A 22,252-nucleotide genomic window follows, 5' to 3' on the forward strand; every position below is an offset into this window, starting at 1 on the left:
GTGGGGAAAAAATAGGATGGTTAACCTAAGAACTCCCTTAGTTTAAAACAAACAAGGTTTGGGACGCCTTCTTGTGGCCTCTTCTTCCCCTCAGTGGGTCTTATAGATGATAATAAAAACATTGGAATAATTAATTAGCTTGACTAACAGGAAAACAAAAAACTGAAGGGAAAGTCTACAGACTTCCCCTCAACAAGGTGGAGATTTTAAGGTGACTGGTCCCAAATGGATAAAGAAATCTTTAGATGGTTACTTGAAAGTGGGATAAATAAAACAGACGTTAACAGGATTAAATCAAAGGTTTGATAAAACACTACCTAAGGTTGGATGGGCCAAAGGGACCCATTAGTGGTCTTCAACTTTAAAGGGTACCAAACAAATCCACTCTATTTACCCCAGTTAAAACATATATTTAAATGGCTGAAAAAAAAATACACTGAGGTGCCTGACCAACAATTATTTGGGGTGACAGGCTAATTAATTAAGTTAAAAGATTGACTAAAGGGCCTGAATCCCTTGGCTTGACTGGGGACTCCAGAGCCCCAGTATAAAAATACAAAGTAGGTAAAATGGTTGGGGGAAATAAAGAGTTCTAGAATTTCTTGTAAGACCAAAACTTGTTGATGGGTCCTAATGAAAACTAAAGTTAAAGGTATAAAAGTTGATAGAATTGAGATGAAAGTTAATAAAAATTGTTTTATTCAAATAGGATTTATATTCAATAGTTACATCTCTCTTGCTGAATTATATTGTGGAATAGACATGTTTTGCTGGGGAATGCTTCCCTTGCTTGATATTATAAGAAGGGGCATATATATCTACCCCTCAGGAAATATTAAACATGCTAAAGGAAATCTGAGGATTATCTGAGCCCAGGCCATATAAAGAAAGAACCTGAGAATTCATATTCAGGAGCTAATAAGAGATTTTGCTCTGGGCCTAACCTATGCACTCAAAAAGACAGCCTTTCTTGAATGCCTTTTGCAAGATTTTATTTTAATTGCTAAGTTAAGTCCAACTCTTTGCAACCCCATGGGCTATAGCCCACTAGGCTCTTCTGTCCATGGGATTTACCAGGCAGTGGGTTGCCGTTTCCTTCTCCAGGGGGTCTTCCCCATCCAGGGATGGAACCCATGTCTCTGTATTTGCAGGCGGATTCTCTGAGCCACCAGAAAAGTTTTTGAAGGCATGACAAATTAAACCCTAAACTTCTAGAACACAGAACTCTGAAATTTATAAATCTTTTCAAAAATCTTTTAATATTATTTAGGTGACTAATCACCTTGGAAATTTAAGTTTTTGCTCACAAGTCTTGATAACTCAGAAATGTGAATACAACCCACAAGAACCTGAAACTGAGTCTAACTGACTCAGAAAGAACCTGAAACCAAGGAGGAAAAAAGGAAAAGGTGGCCTTTTTAAACTTAAACAGTTGCAAAGGCACCCTCCACCAAAATCTAATTCATAGCCTCCTTAAGGGTTTATCAAGATCAAATACAAATCTTAAAAGTCTTTTCCACAAGTAATAAAGCCTTTGTCATCTTAGCAAGCAAATTTAATTTACTCCAACTTATTTATGAACTAGTAAGCTTATATTGTAATAACTGATTCATAACTAAGTTTTAAAGTGAAGCTATGAGATCTCTAGTTTGTTTGTGTCCATGTGTACGTTAGTAGGAGACATTATTATGAGATGTCTCTACCTCTAGGAAATATTAAAATTATATGGTTTGGTTGGACAGGATGTGCTCTTCCGTTGTGTAAAGGTGCTGCACTCAACATTTTTTGTCCTTCAACATGGCACTTAGTGGAGTTTTTTTCTTTGGATTTCACTGTGAAGACATTAAAAAATTGTAAAATCATGTGACAATATCCAGTAGGTTATAAAAGAGGAATTATCAGCTTGTGTCTTCCCCATGAATAATTCAGAACTGATGTTTAATTTTTATCATGTTTGAATGTCCTATGAACGTTATATCCCTTGCAGAATATAAAAGATGATCATTAGTTTATTTAAGTGTGCTGGCTGTAAATGATGTGCAGTATAATATTTTATGCAATTAAGGGCTTATGGGACATATTACCACTTTTTTACTTGTACTGGTAATAAGGAATGTTTGCACCTCCACTGTTGTATTGCTTCTGGATGTGAGCCATGTGATGATTTCTGCTATTATATTAAGTGCCACAATTTTAATAAAGCAAATGTACATATGAAAAAAAATTAAATTTTCAAAAGAGCTCTATATAATTGACTTAAAAGTGAGATGTTATAAACTAAATATTTCTAAATATGAAAGAAACTGGCCAGAATGAATTTCAGGTTTACATGATCTAAGAACTATTCAATATTAATGTCTCATTAAAAAATGTTTTATTGACATATCATTACTTATAATGTGTTAGTTTCAGGTGTTAGTGCAGCACAGTGGTTCAGTTTATATACGTATACATACACATACAAATAGATATATATATTTTTTCTTTCTCAGACTCTTTTCTGACAAGGGAAAAGAAAATATTGAGTATAGTTCTCTGTGCTATACAGTAGGTCCTTTTTGGTTATCTATTTTATATATAGTATAAAATCTTATATTAAAAGTAGCTTAAGCTTGCTGGCTTAATCAATATAGACATGTCTTACTTTATTGTACCTAGGTTTACTAAAGGTCAATAGATTGATGTTTCTGTTAATGGTTTGTCAACAACACATTTACTTGGTATGGCAGTATTTTTTATAAGTTGCAAAATAAAGGTAACTATGATGAGAGTTTCAGGTGAACTCTTTTAGAAGTAATTATATCTTGGCTATGTCTATCTAAAAGTTTCTCCAGAGTTTTGGTAACTTGAGTTTTGCTAAGTTAACTGAGGAGAATGTATTGAACTTCCACATTATTTCAAATAAGAAAATGGTGATACATTAACTGCTAAACATGTCTACCACTTTTCTTCTTAGGAGAAGAAAACTAAGGGTTTATTAGAAACATATCTTGTACCACATTGAGGAAAGAAATCATGGTATATGTTTCTAAAGGTTTTGGAATATTCCAATCAGGGAAGGCTAATGTGACAATTTATAATTACTTGCTGCTTGTTGGTTTTTGCTAGTGATTAAGGGTTTTTTAAAAAACAAATTTATTTATTATTTATTTGGATGCCCCAGGTCTTCGTTGGGGCATGTGGGATCTAGTTCCCTGACCAGGGATCAAACTCTGGTGAGTGCAGTCTTAGCCACTGGACCACCAGGGAAATCCTGAGATTAAGATTTATAATGGTTAAAGTTGTAGTATGTAATTAGAACTACTAAAGATAATAAGGGAACTATTTCAGTATGCAAGGGAAGTAGGATGTGTGTTTTTAGCAAAAGAAGGTATAAGGAATGGAAATACATTTTATTAAGGGGAAAGAATGATTCTCTACAGCTGGTTATTTTTGGATTAAAAAATGGACAAATTAATACAAATACAAAAAGTTGTAGAAGATTTGTTTAAAAAAAAAGCAGCCATGAAAAAGTTTTGTACATGGGCAGGCTCAGATTAGATAAATTAGGTAAATGTATAATGTTATTAAAAGTAGGCTGGTGCAAGCTTGGATTTGATTTTGTCTGTTAAGAGAATGAAGTTTTCTTGATGTACTGCTTTTCGTAACTGATTGTGTGAAGTTTTTTTGAGTGTTCCGTTTTTTGTTGCTTTTTTAAAAAATTTTTTGTCACTTTGGTTAAGCGAGTATTATTTTACAGTGACCTATGATCCTATTTGAAATGGCTAGTTGCTCAGTCGTGTCTGATTCTTTGTAACCCCGTGGACTGTAGCCCTCCAGGCTCCTCTGTCCATGGGATTCTCCAAGCCAGAATATTGGAGGGGTAGACATTCTCTTCTCCAGGGGATTCCTAATCAAGGGATTGAACCTGGGTCTCCTGCATTGACAGGCAGATTCTTTACTATCTGAGCCACCAGGGAAGCCTGTGATCCTATTTGACCAAGTGTTAATATTTTTGACACATTTCCCAAATATCAAACTTTAAGGTTCATTTTCCTCTGGTTAAGTCTGGGATGTTTCAGATGAACCATAAGGCATCTTAATTAGCCTACTAGGCTAATTAGGCTTATTTGATACGTTCCACTACTTAAGAAACATTGTCAAATGATCGGAGATGAACCCAAGGTTATATTATATGGATAAATGTTATATTCCAAGTTTTATATGAATTTTCTAAAATTCTGATATGCTTTGGTATAATGTTATTAGTCATAATTCTAGTTATTATCTTAAAATATTATATGTCACAGAAATATCCAAGTTTCTTGCCAGTTGCATTGCAATCAGATCTTTAACCATGCCGTTTAAGTTATCATTTGTTGACAGTCATAGTTTTACTCTTATGCTTCTAAAAAAGGAAAATCTTTTAAAAAATTCATAAAAAGGAATTTTGACAAATGTAAATTCTGATAACTTTTAGATCATACCACTGAACTGGGTAAGAAATTATAAAACTCTAATGGAAAACCTGAGTATTTCATCCAGATCGTCAGAAATTGATTACATAGGACTGAACGAACTGGTAAATAAACATTATTTATAATTTTATGACTTTTTCTGCAAAACACTGGCTTTAAATCTTTATTTTCCAGAAAAACCTTTCCTCTGATGTTGATAAAGTATATACCTTTATAAAGATGAAACATTTATCTTTTTCTCTCTACCTAATGCTCTCAGAATTTGGCTTATCCAGCTAGGTCTCCTGTGGACTTGATGGCTTATTAAAACCAAATTACAAGTAGTTATAGGCTTCCCTGGTGGCTCAGATGGTAAAGGATCTGCTTGCAACACAGGAGACCTGGGTTCAATCTCTGGGTCAGGAAGATCCCCTGGAGAAAGGAATGGCTACCCACTCCAGTATTCTTGCCTGGACAGTTCCATGGACAAAGGAGGCTGGTGGACAACATTTCATGCATCACAATAAGTCAGACATGACTGAGTGACTAACATGTTCACTTTCGTACTAATCATTGTTTTAATTTGTTGTTTTCAGATTGTTTATGGTTTGTGTCTCTCTCTGTTGTACTATGATCTTATTAATGCTACTACCTCTATTACTTATCTCAGCTAGTTTATAAGATGGTCCCTTGCATTACTCAATGTGTAACCAGGTCTCTAACAAAATTAATGATGGTTAAGCATCTCAAGGAAATAGATCAGTGGTCGTAATAGTGTGATTCTAGATATGGGAAGAAGCAACAATGAAAAACCTTTCTTCAATCATAATAGACTAGTAAGACAAGGGATCCAGAGAATTTTAGATTGTCAACAGGGCCTGCTCCAAGAAAACTTCTCAACACATTGAATAGCTTATCAACCTAATCTTGGCCTGATCTAGGAATGAGCCTTCCTAGCACCATGGGACCATGTTGGTCATGAAATGTCTCCCAAATGTTGGTCGAATTTTATTACTAAGGGGAAGCACTGTGGATGAAAAATGTTGCCTGCCATATCAACAAACAAAAGGGGCTGTGGCCATCAAACCATCAGCTGCTACAGCTGCCCCTGATGGTGAGCCCTTAGGGAACTCAGTAGAGACAGGTGGGCTGCCTGCTGCCAGGCCCCACCTGGGTGCACCCTGAGGGAACTCAGGATGGAAAAGAATAGGATGCTGGTCCTGGATAGCTAAGGTGCATATCAAAGGAATGGTTTCAGTAAGCCCAAACTCTTGCATCTTCCCATACATAGAAAAGTATTAAACTTGTAAATTGAGATGTTTGGATTTTCTTTAACAGTAATCTTTTGATGTTCTGACTACCTGATTTTTATTGCAAAACTCCTAAATATTCTGGCTCCTTCCTCTTTGGAGCAGTCTCTCGGAGCTGTCTGAGAGGCTGCTTCCCAGGCTTGATTGCTCAGACCATTCACCAAATAAAACATAATTCTCCAATTTAAAGTTGTGTGTTTTTCTGAGATCTGGAGGGAATGACCATGTCCCACATAGACTCAGACCTTGGGTACTGGCCACTCTGCTCTTCTTCCTTTGTGGTTTCACCCCTACCTATCAGCTGGACTTAAGCCTCCTGGGAGCATCACTGCAGTGGTTTTGCATTTGTATCTTTGGACTGGGAGCCTCAGTTAAAAAATTATCTTTTTAGACTCTGTTTCAGTCCTTATATAAATTGAAACAAATCTCATAACTTTACTACTTGCAGTGCATAGATATGTTTTCATTTTTTAATACTACTTAGGAAACACTAAATGGTTCTGACCCACTGGGAATGATTTCTTAGGAGTTTAGATGTCAGTGTTTATCTCCTGGTTTAGTTTATACATGGTGGTTGTGGAAGTGAATTTGGGATCCAAGTGGCATTTTGATTTCAGATAACCATTCTCCAGATAGGCAGTGTTAAAAAAAAAGTTCTGATGAGAAAACTTGGCCCTAGAATGACAACGAATGAAATCTCAAAGCATAAAAAGAGCCAGTCAACAACAAACCCTAGAACCCTAAGCTCTGAGAACCAGCTGGGTCAGGCAAAGGGGCTAGAGGGTCTAGAGCTGAGGAAAAGCTTTAACTACCTTTTAATGTCAGTCTGTTTAAATCAGCTACTTGGCTCACTGTACCTACTCTTGCTTCCTGAAACTAGGTTTTTTTGTTCTACCTACACCTAGAACATATCTGGTTCATGACTCATGAACCTATATTAGCACACATTAATTAAAAGGACTAACTTTTCTCAGAAATAAGGATAGTCCCACAATTTGTTCAAGGAGTGGTATATATTATGGTATACAATACAGAGGAGCATAATTTTTAAAACTCCCTTTATAATAATACTCAACTATGAGAGGCAGATGGGCAAGACTATATTAGTTCCATTTTACAGGCAAGAGTAGGAACATTCTCGTATTTAGTATAAGATCTGGGATATAAGCCTTGGGCTTCCACACTCACAACTGCTCATTTCTCATGACTTTGATACATTATTTTAAATAAATCTGACTTCACAGTGCTTTATAGTATAAGATTAACATTTATTCCTGAAAGGTTAATTCCTGAGCCAATTAACTGTGAAATAAAATTCATATTTTATGGCAAGAGAAGAAAAATTTTAACAAAAAATCTCTGCCCTTTCGCCTCCTCTCTCCCTCTACTGTGCATTGTGTATTTGCATTTTGCATCAATCGAAACCTTCCCTATCGGTCGAAAACCTTTCCCATCTGTCAGAACTGCCACTCAACAGTAAAGAGCAACATTCTCCTAAAACAACTCCTTAAAGGTAATATTCCTTCTTGATAAGAGGTCATTTGGTGCTCAGATCTGGATTATGTAAATTGTCAACAATATGTCATTTAATGTACAGCCCTGTGTCTCAAAAAACTTACATAGCTTGACTTCTTATGCACATAATAGTTCTCAGAGCTTTCTGTGATGTTCTTCCTGGATTATAATTCTCAAACTTGGCTCAAATAAAAGCTTAAGTTTCTCTCTTAGACTTATTTTTCATTTCATTAATATATGCTTGGTATAGTCGACAGGCTGTCAGAGGTTTCTGCCAGAGGCTACCTGGGGTCTACTCAGAACCAGCGCTTGCTACTGGCATGGGCCCATTGAGCCCCACAAGCTTCTCAACACTCCTCGGTTCTTGATAAGTTCTCCTGATACTCAGATCTCATTGTTTGGGTGTTGATCCTAAAATTTTTATTTCAGCTGGTTTTAAGACTTGCTGTCTTTGGGGGCACTGGTGCATTTCCTAGGCACCTAGGGGGTCTGGGCAAGAGGACCAGGGAAATGTGTGCTTGGGTTTTGTCAAATTTGGCTTAAATTGAAAAAAAAAAAAAATGAGTTGATATATGGTCTGAACAAAATTTTACTAGTGAAATCAGAGGCTGAATTTTTCATCTCCAAAGAATAAAGGGACATTTTGCTCCTTCGAATTACAAGATACTCTTAGATGACAGAAGATCTCCTGGAAGTGTCGAAGGATCAGTTTTCATGACCTGTAGCAGTCCCATAAGGCAGCCCCATCATGATCATTAAGTAAGTACTGCTTATCTGGGGGCATGACAGAGGCTGATTGCCTGGTGCTTCAAGCACTCATGATGGTGTCATTGAGAGAAACTAAGCCACCTGAAAGAACTCAAACCAGGGAATTTCTGGATGGTCCAGTGGTTAGGACTTGGTGCTTTCACTAAGCTCCAGCAAACTGTGTGGTGGGGCAAAAATAATAATAATAGTAATAATATCTCCAGATCTTGGTAACTAGAAATTAAACCAAATTAAATTATGAGAATTCATTTGCTATCCAGGTCATTTCAAATAGGATGAAATCCCAGAACATTAACTGTTGGGGAGGTCTAAGTTCTTAAGAGAGGAAAATTAACACATTAGTTTGTCAATCAGGAAATACCAATTTCACAGCAGTTTACAATTACTTGCTTCTTGGTTTTCACTAGAGATTTTTTTTTTTTTTGGTGGCCATACTATGCATGTCAGGTGGATCTTAGTTCTTTGACTAATAATCAAACCTGTGCCCCCTGCAGTGGAAGCTCAGAGTCTTAACCACTGGACAACCAGGGAAATCCCGAGATTTAAGGTTTTAAGGTTAAGAATTATAAGGGAGACATTTCAGGATGCAAGGAAGGTAGGATGTGTGTTTTCAACAAAGAAAAGTATAAGGAATGAAAATGCATTTTGTTAAAGGGGAAAAAACGGTGGTGTCCTAGAGCTGGTTGTTTCTTTATAGGTAGAGAAAGTTGTGGAAGTTTCTGGAAAAGGACACTGAGAGTTTTGTGCAAGGTCAAGACTGGCTAAGACTGAACTCAAGAAAAAGTTTTAAAGTGGTACAAAACCTGAATTTGGCCTTCTAAGAGGACAAATTTTTCTTAAAATATTGAACTGCTTTTGTTACTAGATTATGAGTTTGAGTGACCTGAATTTGCCCTTGAGATCTTTGTCACTTTGGTTAAGTGAATGGGAATTGTTTCACAGTGACCTGTGATTCTATTTGACCAAGTGTTTTAAAACTTTTTGATATTTTTGACAACCTTTCCAAGCATCAAATTCTAAGTGAAGTTTGTTTGACCTCTCTAGCTAACTTTGAGGTTTTTCTAAATTGTCCCTGGATCACCTCAAAATACTTGTTTTCTCCCCATCTCAGAAAGAGGAATATTAAACTAATTAGACTTATTTGGTATGTTAAATGAGAAGCATTGTTAAACAAGTGGTGATAAAACTTCTTAGGTTGTCATATGGGTAAACATTTTTAATAGATATACACTAGAAATTATAAGGAACTCCTAAAATTCTGGTATGACCTGGTGGTATCAGTCATAGATTTAGTGTATGTCACAGCAGTCAGTAATCAAGTTGCTTTTCAATTGCAATGTAATCAGTCTTTAACCTTGACTTTTAAAGTTTTTGTCATGTATAGCTAACTATATGGTCAGTTAACCACTTATTTGGTAGAAATGAGGGTAATTTTAGAAAAAGATTGTTTCAGTGAACATTCTAGTTTTGTTAATTGAAGTATTTACTAAGACTCACTTCCCAGATAGCTCCTTGTAAGTTTAGTTATTAAAAGGACAGTTTTTGAAGTCTATCACAGTAATCTAACTTTGGGTTTTTTTGTGTGTGTTTGTGTGCATGTTTATTTGGGATATAGTTGCTTTACAACAGTAATCCAACCTTGGATGAGATTGGATTCACCATCATGTGCAACCAGGACATTATTCATACTGGAAAAGACATGGGGATAAAGGATTCCTTAAAGCCATGATAGAAGACCTCTCCTGAATGAACTGAAACTCCTGTTTTTGACACCTGACTTTAACTAAGACCAGCACTACCAGACCATAAGACATCCGAACTAAGACAGATGACCCAAGATTCTGGACCAGACTTGTGTACTATTTTGACAATTGCTCTTGGTTTTGCTTAGGAACCAAATGTTTTTCTTGGGCTCAAACACATGCAAGTTTCAAAAACCAATTATTTTAAGACAGTCCAGCACTGTGCACAGTTACACTGCCAGTATCGGAGACCCTTAACCAGCCAGTTAACAACGCCTCTTCTGCCATGTTGTTGCTGTGTAGTCACTAGGTTGTGTCCAACTCTGCGACCACGTGGACTGCAGCTCGCCAGGCTCCTCTGTCCAGGGGATTTTTCAAGCAAGAATACTGGAGTGGGTTGCCATTCTCTTCTCCGGGGGGGATGCACTGGCAGGGATTCTTTACCGCTGAGCCACCAGGGAAGCCCTAATGGTTGTGGCACACAGGCTCAGTTGCTCCATGGCACGTGGGATCTTCCCAGGCCAGGGATTGAATCCCTGTCTCCTGCATTGGCAGGTGGATTCTTTCTGCAATATATAATCCCTTGTATTAGTGGCTGGTAGTTCCTACTAGGACCCAGTAAAGTTTTGGTACAAGTTTATGACCTTAGCTCTCCCCAGGATGGTTAGGGGGATGCACAATGAAGTTTCCCCCGGGCTCAAGGATACTCACAGGCAGCCCGGGAAATAGTCCCTGCCGTTATGTCTGCCTTCAGCGCAGGCACACTGGTTTCTGTCTTCCAGTGATAGGACCATGTGGCCATGGTTATTTGTTCCCTCATCTTAAGACCCATGAAGAGGCAAATTTCTGCTTTGAAGTTCAGATGTTTGAATGACTTGAAACTAGACCACATCTATAGTTTTCTATAAAATAATGGACATACACAATGTACATGCAAGGAAATTTAGCTCAAGTCCCTTATTGGACAATCTAGAATTGGCTGTCAGTCCCTGACGAACACTCTTGCCAGCATAACCCTCCGAAGAGAGAACCGGGCTATCAGGACTTAGCATCAAGGGACCCGATGGCACTGAAGCAGGCAAGCAGCCACCCTTGCTTTGAGGGACCAAACACTTCATCACCTAACACTGTCAAAAGATTAAAGATTGACAGGGGGAAACTGTGAAGTACATACCTTATGGCAAGACTTTTAAGTGTTTTATTTGGCTGAGCCAGGTCTTCTACATGGGATCTTCCATCTTTGCAGCATGCGAGCAAACTTAAGACATTTGGGATCTAGCTCCCTGACTAGGGATTAAACCCTGGCCCCCTGCATTGAAAGCACGGAGTTTTAGCCACTGGACTAAGGAAATCTCCAAAACAAGAAATCTTCCCTTTGGCCTTCTCTCTCCTGCCACTGTGCATTGTCTATCTAGCTGCATTATGCACTGATCAAACTTTCCTCATTGGCAGAAATTTCCACTCAACCATAAAGAGCAATATTCTCCTAAGACAAGCCTTCAAAGCTTATGTAACTGTGTTTTCACTTCTAATAGGCAAAACAGTTCTTAGAGCTTTCTGAGATGCTCTGAGTTATGATTCTTAAATTTCACTTGAATAAAGTTTTCCACTTTTTAGATCGACTGATTCATGGCACAGGGGCTCAGCATTCTGTAGTGGATGTAGGGAACATCCACTTGGCTTGAAAGGGAAGAAAACCCCTTGGTAAGCTTTGGTCTTCCCACAGGGCACAGAACCAGGGGTGGCTGCAAGATCAGAGCCTGTGTGACCAATCCTGATGGTGCAGGACTTCTTCCCATAAGGTACCAGGATCCCTGAGAAGGAGCTACAAATACCCTAAACTTCAAAGAAAAAACTGGAGTGTATGTTTTTCTGGCAAAGGGCCCTTCTCACAGATCCAAGAGTAGGTTAAAATCCTGAGCTAGAGAAAAGCACTAAGCCAGCTGCAATGATAAGAAGGCACTGGATATACCTAGAGCCAGCCTGAGAGCTTGCCAAGCTCTTGCTGAAGTTAGAACATGAACTCACGGGATAGACAACCAAGTACTATATTTGTGTGCTTTCAATTTTAATTTCAAGTTCTAATTTAATTTAATTCTAACTTCAAGTTCTTCCAAAAACAAGGTCCCAGGAAACCCCAGGTTCAACATGCTCCTGGGCTTGGTCCACTGCTGTCTTGTATTCATAGCTAAGTGTCCATTCACCAAGAGTAAAGCCCAGGATAGACCTGATAAAAGAGGACTTCCTCCTTCATGGCATCAGTCCTTTGCTGGTTTCAGAGGTGGATGGTGGTCATCACAGAAAACACACAGGAACTTTTCCTTGGAACTGAGGTGGGATGCAGTGCCTGCTGTGAACATCACCATGTTTCCTCTGACCCTTTCCTCCAGTTTCTGAAGATATATTCTAGCAGAAAACAATCTTCCTTGAAGATACTGAGTGACAATTCCATAAAACAAAAACACATGCTTCCAGTGCACTGTTTTCAGGTACGCTGAGGAAGAAAAAACCACTTCATTAATACAAATGTACTGTAACCCTAACCCAAGTGTTAACCACAACAATAAAAATCAGTTTTGAAGGATTAAGATTTCTTCAACAGAGGTGATGGTTTACACCTTCATATCCTTTTTGAAATCAGTTTTTATTCTCTCCATCTCCAGCTAAACGAACACAGCAACACAGAAGGCCTTCTCGTCACTCGAGTGTTTTCTATCCTGTAACTCACACAGCCCCATGTCCTAACCAGGCATTCACTGTTTCAAGTATCTCCATCCATTTAATCTGTGAGTACCAGCCACCTCCCACCCAAAGTTATTCTCATACACGTGTAAATGCAAGGGGATCTTTTAGGGGGCAAGGCCTGGCCCACCGAGGGCCCACCAAGGGGCAGTTTCAGCCCCACCTACCTGGGTTTAGTTCAGTTGCCGGATGAGCTGATTGATGTGTTCACCTCGATAGCCCGGCGAGCCCACTTCCTTAAGGAAGCCCACTCTGTTCTTCGTCGCGTGACGGGCCACTGAGAGTTGGAAAGGGCGCAGGAACCTTGAGATTGCCTGGAAGTTCTTCCCCGGGAAGGCAATTTCGTGAATGAGATCTTCCAAGCAAATGACATCAAACTTCCCTAAGAAACGTTAAGATTCAGATTCCTGTATTTAGCACTTGCCCAGCACATAACGCAAGGCTCTGATATGCCAGAGCTCAGCACTCTGGCCAATTCTGGGGACCCTTTCTGCTGACTCCTCAGACGCTCACTCACCCAGGTGCTCCTCAATAACTGTGTTGTCTGTCAGAGGGATGACCTTGTTCTTGACCTTTGCTTGTCCACGTTTCAAGATAAGTTCCCGAACAGACTTCAGATTTGGAAATCTACGAGAGGCAGAATGAAGCTCAATCACAGAGCCACCCCGCCCCTAGCAGGCTGCAGTATGCTGGCAGCGCAGCCCTGTAGCCTGCTAAGGAGTCTCCCAACCCCTTCCCCAGGACTGTCCCCAACACACTGCGGCTGGGACACTTGGGAAGCATACACCCAAAGGAGGTGAAAAAAACCCACACAGACCCGACTATGTAATTAGAAATTTACAGATACAAATGCTCACCAGGTAAAGATGTTTATTTCCCAGCAAAAATAAAGTCTTGGCTTATCATCTAGGACTCTGGCCTTATGTGACCCCTATTCAAGACTTTGAAAAAGTCTGAAATGAAATCCAAGTCTTTTTTCGGGTTTTGATGTTTGAAGGAATACTACCCTAGCTCTGCTTCAAGATTCCAAGAGTTAATCTCTTATCTTACTCAGCCTTAACCTACAGCTGACCAAGCCCTACCACAGCCCTGTTCAAACCGTTATGAGCTGTACCAGGAACCCCTGCTCTACCTGCTCCATGTTCCAAGATTCTTAAGGCCAGCAGTTGATCCCTGATGACTGTGGTCGCGGCACAACATTCCCCTGACCAGCAACGTAAGTGCTGGAGAACAGTACCCTGTGCGTCCCAACGTTCTCCAGTATAATGTAATGTGAATTCACACAAAAAACCATACTCACCCCCAGGTCACATAAGGTTCCACAATACGAAGCGTCTTTATGGTTTCAGGGGTCACTTTCACAAAGACACCACTGAAAATCTTACTCAGGCGAAGTCTGGCAATGGTCCTTTGCACCACCGAACTCACCCCATTAATCCTAAAATAAACAGCAAAGTCAGGCTCTGCCCAGCAAGCACCACGAAGTGTGTGCCACTAATGGGCACCCAGAGGGCAGGGCACAGAGCGTGACTTACAGAGTTCAGCTGAGTGGGCAACAGCTGTGTAAACAGGCCATTTACCATGCTATGTGGGCACTGCCTGAGGTGCTACAGGAACAGAAATGCCCCTGGACTTGTACGGGGAGAGTTGTATGTGTCAAGCTAAGGACAATGAACTTGTGTCTGTGGGTATTAAAAGCTAGGGAAGATTTTAAGTAAAGGAGACCATTTTGACAATCACCAAAGACAGCATATAAAACAGAAACAAAGTGACACCAAAGTCTGGGAGGTTTAGCTAGAAAGCTGATGTGATGGTCCAGGAAAGAGACTATGGGCAATGAAAGCCAACTACACTCTAATTTTAAAAATACAAATAAAAGGTAAAAAAAAGAGAAGAGATTATGGGCAAGGGCAAGGATAGGAGGCTCACACATACTTAAAACCCACAGGTTTCTGGGACTTCCCTGGTGGTCCAGTGGCTAAGACTCTGTGCTCCTGATGCTAGAGGCCCAGGTTCAATCCCTGGTCAGGGAACTAGATCTCACATACCACAATGAAGATTGAAGATCCTGTGTGCTGAAACTAAGACCTGTTGCAGCCAAATAAAAAAAAAACCCCAAGTTTCTGACTTTGGATGACTGGCTCTAAAAGGAAGAGGTAATGCTGTATGTGCAGGTAGGAACGTGTAAGGTTATCGCTGAATGTGAAAAAGCTTTCTGTGCTCTCCCCAGCACTGACTATGCACTATCTGCTGGACTCTGGTTCAATTCCCAAGAAACCATCTTGATCCTACACTTGAACTTTCTGCATCTCTGCCTGGAAAGCTGCCCCCCAACCTTTTCACGTGGGCAGGCCGCAGCTTCCTGCTTCAGAGTGTCCTAAACCACCACAGATCACACTGTGGCCCCCGTGTCCTAACATCCAGCCCTTTGCCTTCATAGCAATTAGTGTATTTTCATGTCTGTTTGCTTAATGGCAGTCTCCCCAATATATTTAGGTATTTTTTGGCTGCACCGTGTGGCATGTGGGATTCTTGGTTCCCCCACCAGGGATCAAACCTACCCTCCTGCGATGGAAGCAGAGTCTTAACCACCAGACCACAAGGAAAGTCCCAATCTCCCAAATCTGTTTTTTTTTTTTCCAAAACCTGGATAACTTTAGTAGAAGTCTTTATTGAATTTATTACAGTATTGCTTCTGTTGTATGTTTTGGTTTTTTGGGTATAAGGGAGGTGGAATCTTAGTTCCACTGATCAAACCCACACCCCTTGCATTGGAAGGTGAAGTCTTAACCACTGGACCTCAGGGGAAGTCCTCCAGTCTCCCTAATTTTGAAGACAAAATCTGTTTTGCTTAGCTCAGAATTCCTAGCACAACTTGCCTTAAGGGCTTAAATCTCATCTCCCTAAAAAGGCTCTAAAGCTGAACAAATAATTTCCCCAGCCTCATGGAATCCACCAAGTTCCCTACCTTTCAATGCGTACAACAAAGGCCAAGGAATGTTTGTCTGGCACTTCGAAGGCATGAGGTTTCACTTTTAGCCGTCTGAGTCGCACTCTGTCCCGAAGCTGCCGCCAGGAATCATGTACAAACCATTCTAGTCGCTTAAACTTGACTTGTTTTCCTTTCCTCTGCTACAGAGAAGGTAGACCATCATCACCATTTTTTTTGCCTCTGTAGTCATCTTTTTCTTTCACAACGGTAATTCACTAGTCACTATTCATAGAGCTTATTGCCCCTATGCTCTGGAAAGGGGCACAAACAAACATCCTCCGTTTTTTTTTTTTTTAAAATTTTAACTTATTTTCTGACTACATCTCAGCATGCAGGATCTTAGTTCCCTGACCAGGGATTGAACCCGTGCCCCCTGCAATAGAAGGGAGGATTCTTAGCCACTGGAATGCTACGGACGCTCCCTCTATTCTTATATAATGAAAAAACAAGATCGACAAAAAAGAAGTGGAGAAAACTTGGGAACTATTGGGAAAAGTCCCTGATAAACAAAAAAAAGCAATTTACACGCTGTCAATGTTTACCATCAAGTGTTTAGGGACCCTAACACTGTGTTAGGCATCATAAACTGCCTCCAAAATGTATTTCTCCAAAATCATGTAGCAAATAGCAAAAATTGTACAAAATTGGTACATTATACCTTCCATAACCCAACCGATGGGGGAAGAGGCCATCGGTACCAAGTCGACTTCAACACGTACCGGATACAACTCAAACATAAACTCTAATTCCCTCCACCTGGTTCCCCACCATTACCTCCTTCCTTTGCAAAAGCGCCTGTTTTGCCTGGGTGGCTTTGAGGGCCTGATAAGCCTTCCTCTTTTTCAGGAGATTCTCTGGAACCAAAGGGATCTTTCTTCTTGGTCTGATACAGAAAATGGAGACCAGCGACAGTACTTAAGAAACAAATATGGACCGGATTTCCAAAAGATATCCCGGGCCTAGGGAAACACTATCTTCAAATTCGTAAGGGCTGTGGCCCGTCCGAAATCTGTGGTTTCTAACGCTCGCCCTCAAAATGGACCCCTCACATTTCCTAGGACCCAAAGCCTTAATACGGAGAAGGCAAAAGCACCCCACTCCAGTACTCTTGCCTGGAAAATCCCATGGATGCCTGGTAGGAGCCTGGTAGGCTGCAGTCCATGGGGTCGCTAAGAGTCGGACACGACTGAGTGACTTCACTTTCACTTTCACACACTGGAGAAGGAAATGGCAACCCACTCCAGTGTTCTTGCCTGGAGAATCCCAGGGACGGGGGAGCCTGGTGAGCTGCCGTCTATAGGATCACACAGAGTCGGACACGACTGAAGTGACTTAGCAGCAGCAGCAGCAGCAGCAGCAGCAGCAAAGCCTTAATAAGTCACGAACCCTACAGCCACTGGTCCTCATATACGTCAACGGAGCTTCTACTGCCACGGCTTTATAGACACTATCAGCGATGAGATTCCGCCCCGCGGAGTTGGGTCGCGTGCAGACCCAGCTACAGAAGTAACACTTAAGCACAGCTGGGAGAACCCAGCCTGCTCTCAGTCCGCTGCCCGAAAGTCAATCCTCGCCCCCTTGAGAAGACCCGAGCTCCGCGGCGGCCCCCTCTGCCCACCCACACCAACCCCTACGGCGCCTCACTCCTCCCTCTGTAATCTGAAGCCTTTCCTAGTCTCTTCTTTCAGTCCACAAATACCCCTATTTTCCGCCAGCGAGAAATAAACACTGTGGATGGCACCGGATGCTCAAGAAGCCACGCCAGAAATACATCTCCCCAAACACTTACTCTTCCTCCATCTTTCCAACGCGGCAGCTACTACTCATGCGCAGTTCCACCCCGCAGTGACGAGAAAGGCATCTCTATGTTTACTTGACCATAGAGACGTCTACTCTAGCTCAAGGCGGGGGCGGGCGGGGCGGCCCGGGCCGTTTTAGTAGTAGTAAGCCGCTGAGGTTTTGCTAGCCTTGATTCCAGCCAAAAGTTACACAAAGCTTCCTTCGCACTTCTTGGAAGCTTTTCGGAGCCGTGTCATCTTCAGAATCTAGTCCTATCCATTCCAGGTGTACTCGCTTAGTGCTGGAGGCCGGGATGTAAATAAACGAGACGCTTCCCACAATGCACTGACTTCCGGTGGAGGGTGGGCGCTGGGCCTCCGGTTTCCGCTCGTTGCGCTACGCGTCTGCGTGGCTGAGTGGGGAGAGCTGGGTGGGGCTACGGCTTTGGCGCTCTCGTGTGGGTAAAGATGAGTAAGAACCGTTTGGGATGGTGGAAAAACGCCGCTGTGATTACGTCGGCCTGGCTCCATCAGTGGATCTCTGAGGAAATTCTTTGACCCCTGTGTCCCTGTCCCTGAGTTTCTTTTACCCATAGATAGACATAATGGATCTTGCCTTATTACTAGCCTCAGGCGAGTTATATGAACTACTCCATCTAAAGCTCAGCACAAAGTCTGGCGCTAAGCGAACTTTAACACTGTGTTAATTGTTACTGGTGCTGAGCCGAAAACTAGAAATTCCAACCTACTATCTCAGGACCTTCCCTCATACAGCTTTTACCGCCTGGAATATGCTTCCTTCTTTTCTGGTCTTCATAAAACAATGAAAACTCACGTCTTGTCTCTTCTGGAAACCTTACGAGCAGCGTGTCTCAGACATTAATGTGCATAGGAGTTACCCGAGGATGTTAAAATGCATGTTTTTTATTCAGCAAGGGGCGGGAATCAAGACTCTACATTTTAAACATGCTTCAAAGTGATACGGGTGCTTCAGGCCTGAAAACTACACTTTGACAAGCAAGGTTTGTGGGTAGTCTCTGTCTTGAATTCTATCAGGAAGCTGTTATATTTTTAACATCTCTTCCCCATGATACTTGGAGAACAGAGATCATGCCTGCTTTGCTCATCACTGATCTAAGGGTCGTAAGCACAGGTTTTTCAGTATCAGCACTACTGGCATTTGGGGCCAGAAAATTCTTTGACAGGACAGGGACAGCTGTCCTGTGCATTATAGGATGTCTAGCATCCTCAGTTGTGACAAAAAAAAATGCTCCAGGCGTTGCCACATGTCTAGCATAGTACATATATTTATCTTTCAAATATATATATTTGAATATATATATATATATATATATATATATATATATATATATATATATATATATTTGTGACAAAAAAGAAAAAAATGCTCCAGGCACTGCCACATGTCTGCACGGCAGCCCACCAGGCTCCCCCATCCCTGGGATTCTCAAGGCAAGAATACTGGAGTAGGTTGCCATTTTCTTCTCTGCCACATTTCTAGCATAGTACATATATTTATCTTTTAAATATATGTATATATATTTATCTTAAGGTCTAAAGCAGTGTCATTATTTGACAGCACCTAACCAGGTAGCACTGGTGGTAAAGAACCGGCCTGCCAATGCAGGAGACATAAGAGACACGGGTTTGATCCCTGGGTTGGGAAGATGCCCTGGAGGAGGGCATGGCAACCCATTCCAGTATTCTTGCCTGGAGAATCCTTATGGACAGAGCACCTGGGGGGCTGAAGTCCATAGGGTTGTACAGAGCTGCACAGGACTGAAGCGACTTGCAGGCATATCCACAGATATTATCCTGTATTGTTTGCCTTATTGTTTCCCTGAGTAGATTGGGTTCTCTGAAGGCTGAGAACTTGTCACATACTCCTCTGAGTCTTCTACAGCACCTCTCAAAACAGTGGACACCTGCAGGGACTTATTAACCATCTAAGCTCAAAACATCATTTTGGTAAGTGCTATGTAACTATTAATAGTTCAACCATAAAGTGCCATGCACAGAGCTCAGTACCTGATGAATAAATGTCAAAGGACAACATGGTCTTCAGAATCACAGACTGTGGTGTGAGGCTCATTTTTACTTGCTCTTTCAGCACCTCACCATGTGTCTTACTTTGTGGAAAGGCAGAAACAGAAAGGCCAGAAAACTATGAAACATCTATTACATAGTAAGCAAGAAACAAAGTAAATGTTTTGTGAGTTCCCCTCTACACATAAAAGATAGGTTCTGTGGTACTAAAGCTTCTTTCAGAGGTGTTAGTAATACATAACACCTCTAGCTGAGACTTGGAGGCCAGGAGTCAGGAGAGGCTTTCCAGGGCCAGCAGATGGTGCTAGCAGAACACTTATTCTCAGACCCAAAGCCATCATTCCACCAGACTGATCCAGTGAAAAAAGAGATGGCCTACTTCTCAAGCCTAAAATGTTTACTGACTACATGTTTATAATGAATTGAGTATATGCCCTGAGCTCTGGGCAAGAGATTTTTTACTTGAAACAGGTTCCTGAATGAGAATGGGGCATAGCCATATACAGCCTTTAGAATCTGATTCTTTATAGCCAGACCTCATAGGCCTGTTTTATTTTTTTCTTGACCATTTCAGTTGTCCATCATTAGGGAATGGTTAGAACAATTTATGGAAGACTATGCAATTATTGATATATGCAGAGAGGTAGGTCTTTATGTCCTGAAATCTCTGGTATTTTTTCTTTTTTGGCCTACTGACCTCCATCCCCTTTTCTCTTGTGGGCTGAGTGAGCTCTCCTTCATCGTGTACAGTCTTTGGAGGGTGGGGCATCAAATCCAAACACACTTGACCTCCCAATACATCCATTGAAGGGGTTTCTGGAACATCTTTTCAACTCCCACCTGCCCGTAAGACCCTCACCTTCTCTTCTCCAGATTTTGAATCTTCAACAGAGTGATGATGGAAGAAACAGAATTAGTCCAGGGCAAGACTTCTAAGGATTTCTATCTCCTAAGGCCTCCTGGAGTTTTCTTATTCCTGTCTTTCTCAAGTCTTCAAGTTCTTTTGTTTTTGGAATTTGACCCCCAAATAATTTTTTTCTGGTTAAAGTGAGAATTTTAATTTTTATTTATTTTTTCTCCATGCTGTTTGGTTTGAGATATTTTAGTTCCCTGACTAGGGATCAAACCCCTTGGCCCCTGCAGTGGAAGCACAGGGTACTAACTACTGGATTAGCAGAAAATTCCCTTAAGTCTTCAAGCTCTTCAATCTTCCCTTTCATCTTTATCCTTCCTATAAAACTTTATGCTGTTACTGACCAGAAGGGTTTCTGTTATGTAAAACCAAAGAATCCTAACTATAAAACTCCCAGACATTTGGCTACATTTGAAAAATTAAGATACAGAATAGAGTAAGAAGGATACACAGGAAAGTGTGAGCTGCCCTGGTGGCTCAGAAGGTAAAGAATCTGCCTGTGATGCAGGAGACCTGGGTTCAATCCCTGGGTTGGGACATGGCAACCTGCTCCAGTATTCTTGCCTGGAGAATCCCCAGGGACAGAGGAGCCTGGCAGGCTACAATCCATGGGGTTGCAGAGTTGGACACGACTGAGCAACAAACACACACATAGGAAAGTGTTGACGGAGGTTATTTTGGGGAAATGGGAATAGGGCCTGGAATAGGAGAAAGACTTACACTTTGTGGTGTGCCCTTTGTTTATTACTTACGTATTAGTTTAAGAAAGCACTCTCTGGGTAATTAGATTCTTGTGATTTGCCTGTTTTAGAAACCACTTGACTATATGTTTGTTTTTTAGGACTCCTTGCAAGGGACTTCCCTGGCGGTCCAGTGGTTAAGACACAAATGCAGGGGCACCGATTAGATCTGATGGGGGAACTAGGATCCATAATAAAAAATTCAGAGCCAACATTCTGTGGTTCTCTGAATTGGCTCTGGGATTCCTTTCCTTATATCTGCATTTTGGGATTATTTTGAATCATGCCTTCTCAATAAGGCAAAAGCATCACACCCCACACACCCAAAAGTGGGCCCAACTTGCAATTTCCCATCCACCCCAGACCTCTTTCTTGGATTAGGGCCCTCCTTGTAGTTGACTTTGTTTCAGGAGTTCCTGCTCGCCTCCTCAGAGTGCCATGGGGCCCCCAGGCGGCAGGTGGGAGAGAGCAAACACGTGAGCCTGGAGTTGGGAAAGACAACATGGACAACAGCTTTAGGTCCTGATAAACAACGAGCAAAGGGACCAAAAGTGAAAGGGGAAAAGGAGAGAACTGGTGGAGGGTGGCAGCCTCCTGAGGGTCGACGGTAGACACTGGAGAGCTGAGGGGGTGGGCAGAGAGTGTGCTGTAGGTAAGACCAAATGCAAAACAGAACCACTCAGACCTCTTGTGAATTATTCTGGGGATAAAGGAACTTTAGCTTTTCCCTTCCACATTCCCTGAAGACTTCATTTTACACCTTAAAAAGTGGAGGATCAGGACAAGTCTTCCCAGTTGACAGGCAAGGAAGCAAAGGATGACAGTAACTTGCACGAAGCTGTCTGATGACAGTTTAGGTGAAGTCCTGGGGCCTGTTCCCAGGTTCTGCTGCTAAAGACACTTGCCGTGCCCACCCGCTCCCACCTCCCATTGTACCGCTTTCCTTGACCTTCACACATGATTTGCTCCAGCACATGCCTACAAGGAATACAGATCAGGGACTCATGAAGGCCTTTTAACCTGCAGTAGTGTAGATACATACAGCCTATTCACTTTAGCCTGTATGTATCCTTTATAATCTACTTGATAGTGCAAAGGTGCTCCTACAGTTTGTGTGTCTGCTGAACCAAATTTCTCCATATAGTTAACACTACAAAATTCCTCTATCTTCATTCATACAAAAAGTATCATACTTATTTTTTCTTAAACGTACCTCAGGAAATTGCACTAAGAACCACGGAATTAAGAG

At 41.3% G+C, this 22,252-nt stretch overlaps 1 protein-coding gene and 1 non-coding gene across 2 annotated transcripts; one reads left to right on the plus strand and one right to left on the minus strand.

Moving 5' to 3' along the window:
- Nucleotides 1-11,822: 11,822 nt before the first annotated feature.
- RPL7L1 (ribosomal protein L7 like 1) lies at nt 11,823-17,332 on the minus strand. Its single transcript, XM_070456911.1, has 8 exons — nt 17,295-17,332; nt 16,897-17,003; nt 16,280-16,419; nt 15,482-15,645; nt 13,814-13,951; nt 13,031-13,140; nt 12,681-12,895; nt 11,823-12,265 (listed from the first exon to the last, which is right to left on the minus strand). Exons 1-7 carry the CDS (start codon nt 17,330-17,332, stop codon nt 12,687-12,689), a joined length of 906 nt encoding a protein of 301 aa, XP_070313012.1. The 3' UTR covers nt 11,823-12,265; nt 12,681-12,686.
- TRNAR-CCU (transfer RNA arginine (anticodon CCU)) lies at nt 14,474-14,546 on the plus strand. Its single transcript has one exon. It is a non-coding gene; the product is annotated as a tRNA-Arg (tRNA).
- Nucleotides 17,333-22,252: the final 4,920 nt, after the last annotated feature.

Source organism: Odocoileus virginianus, chromosome 27, assembly GCF_023699985.2.
Source record: "Odocoileus virginianus isolate 20LAN1187 ecotype Illinois chromosome 27, Ovbor_1.2, whole genome shotgun sequence".
NCBI lineage: Eukaryota > Metazoa > Chordata > Mammalia > Artiodactyla > Cervidae > Odocoileus > Odocoileus virginianus.

Coding starts and splice junctions, on each gene's coding strand:
- RPL7L1 (XM_070456911.1), bottom strand. CDS start 17,332: ATGAGTAGTAGCTGCCGCGTTGGAAAGATGGAGGAAGA. Junction 17,004..17,294: donor GTTGGAAAGATGGAGGAAGA/GTAAGTGTTTGG, acceptor TTACTTCTGTAG/CTGGGTCTGCACGCGACCCA. Junction 13,952..15,481: donor TTTGTTGTACGCATTGAAAG/GTAGGGAACTTG, acceptor TGTTTATTTTAG/GATTAATGGGGTGAGTTCGG.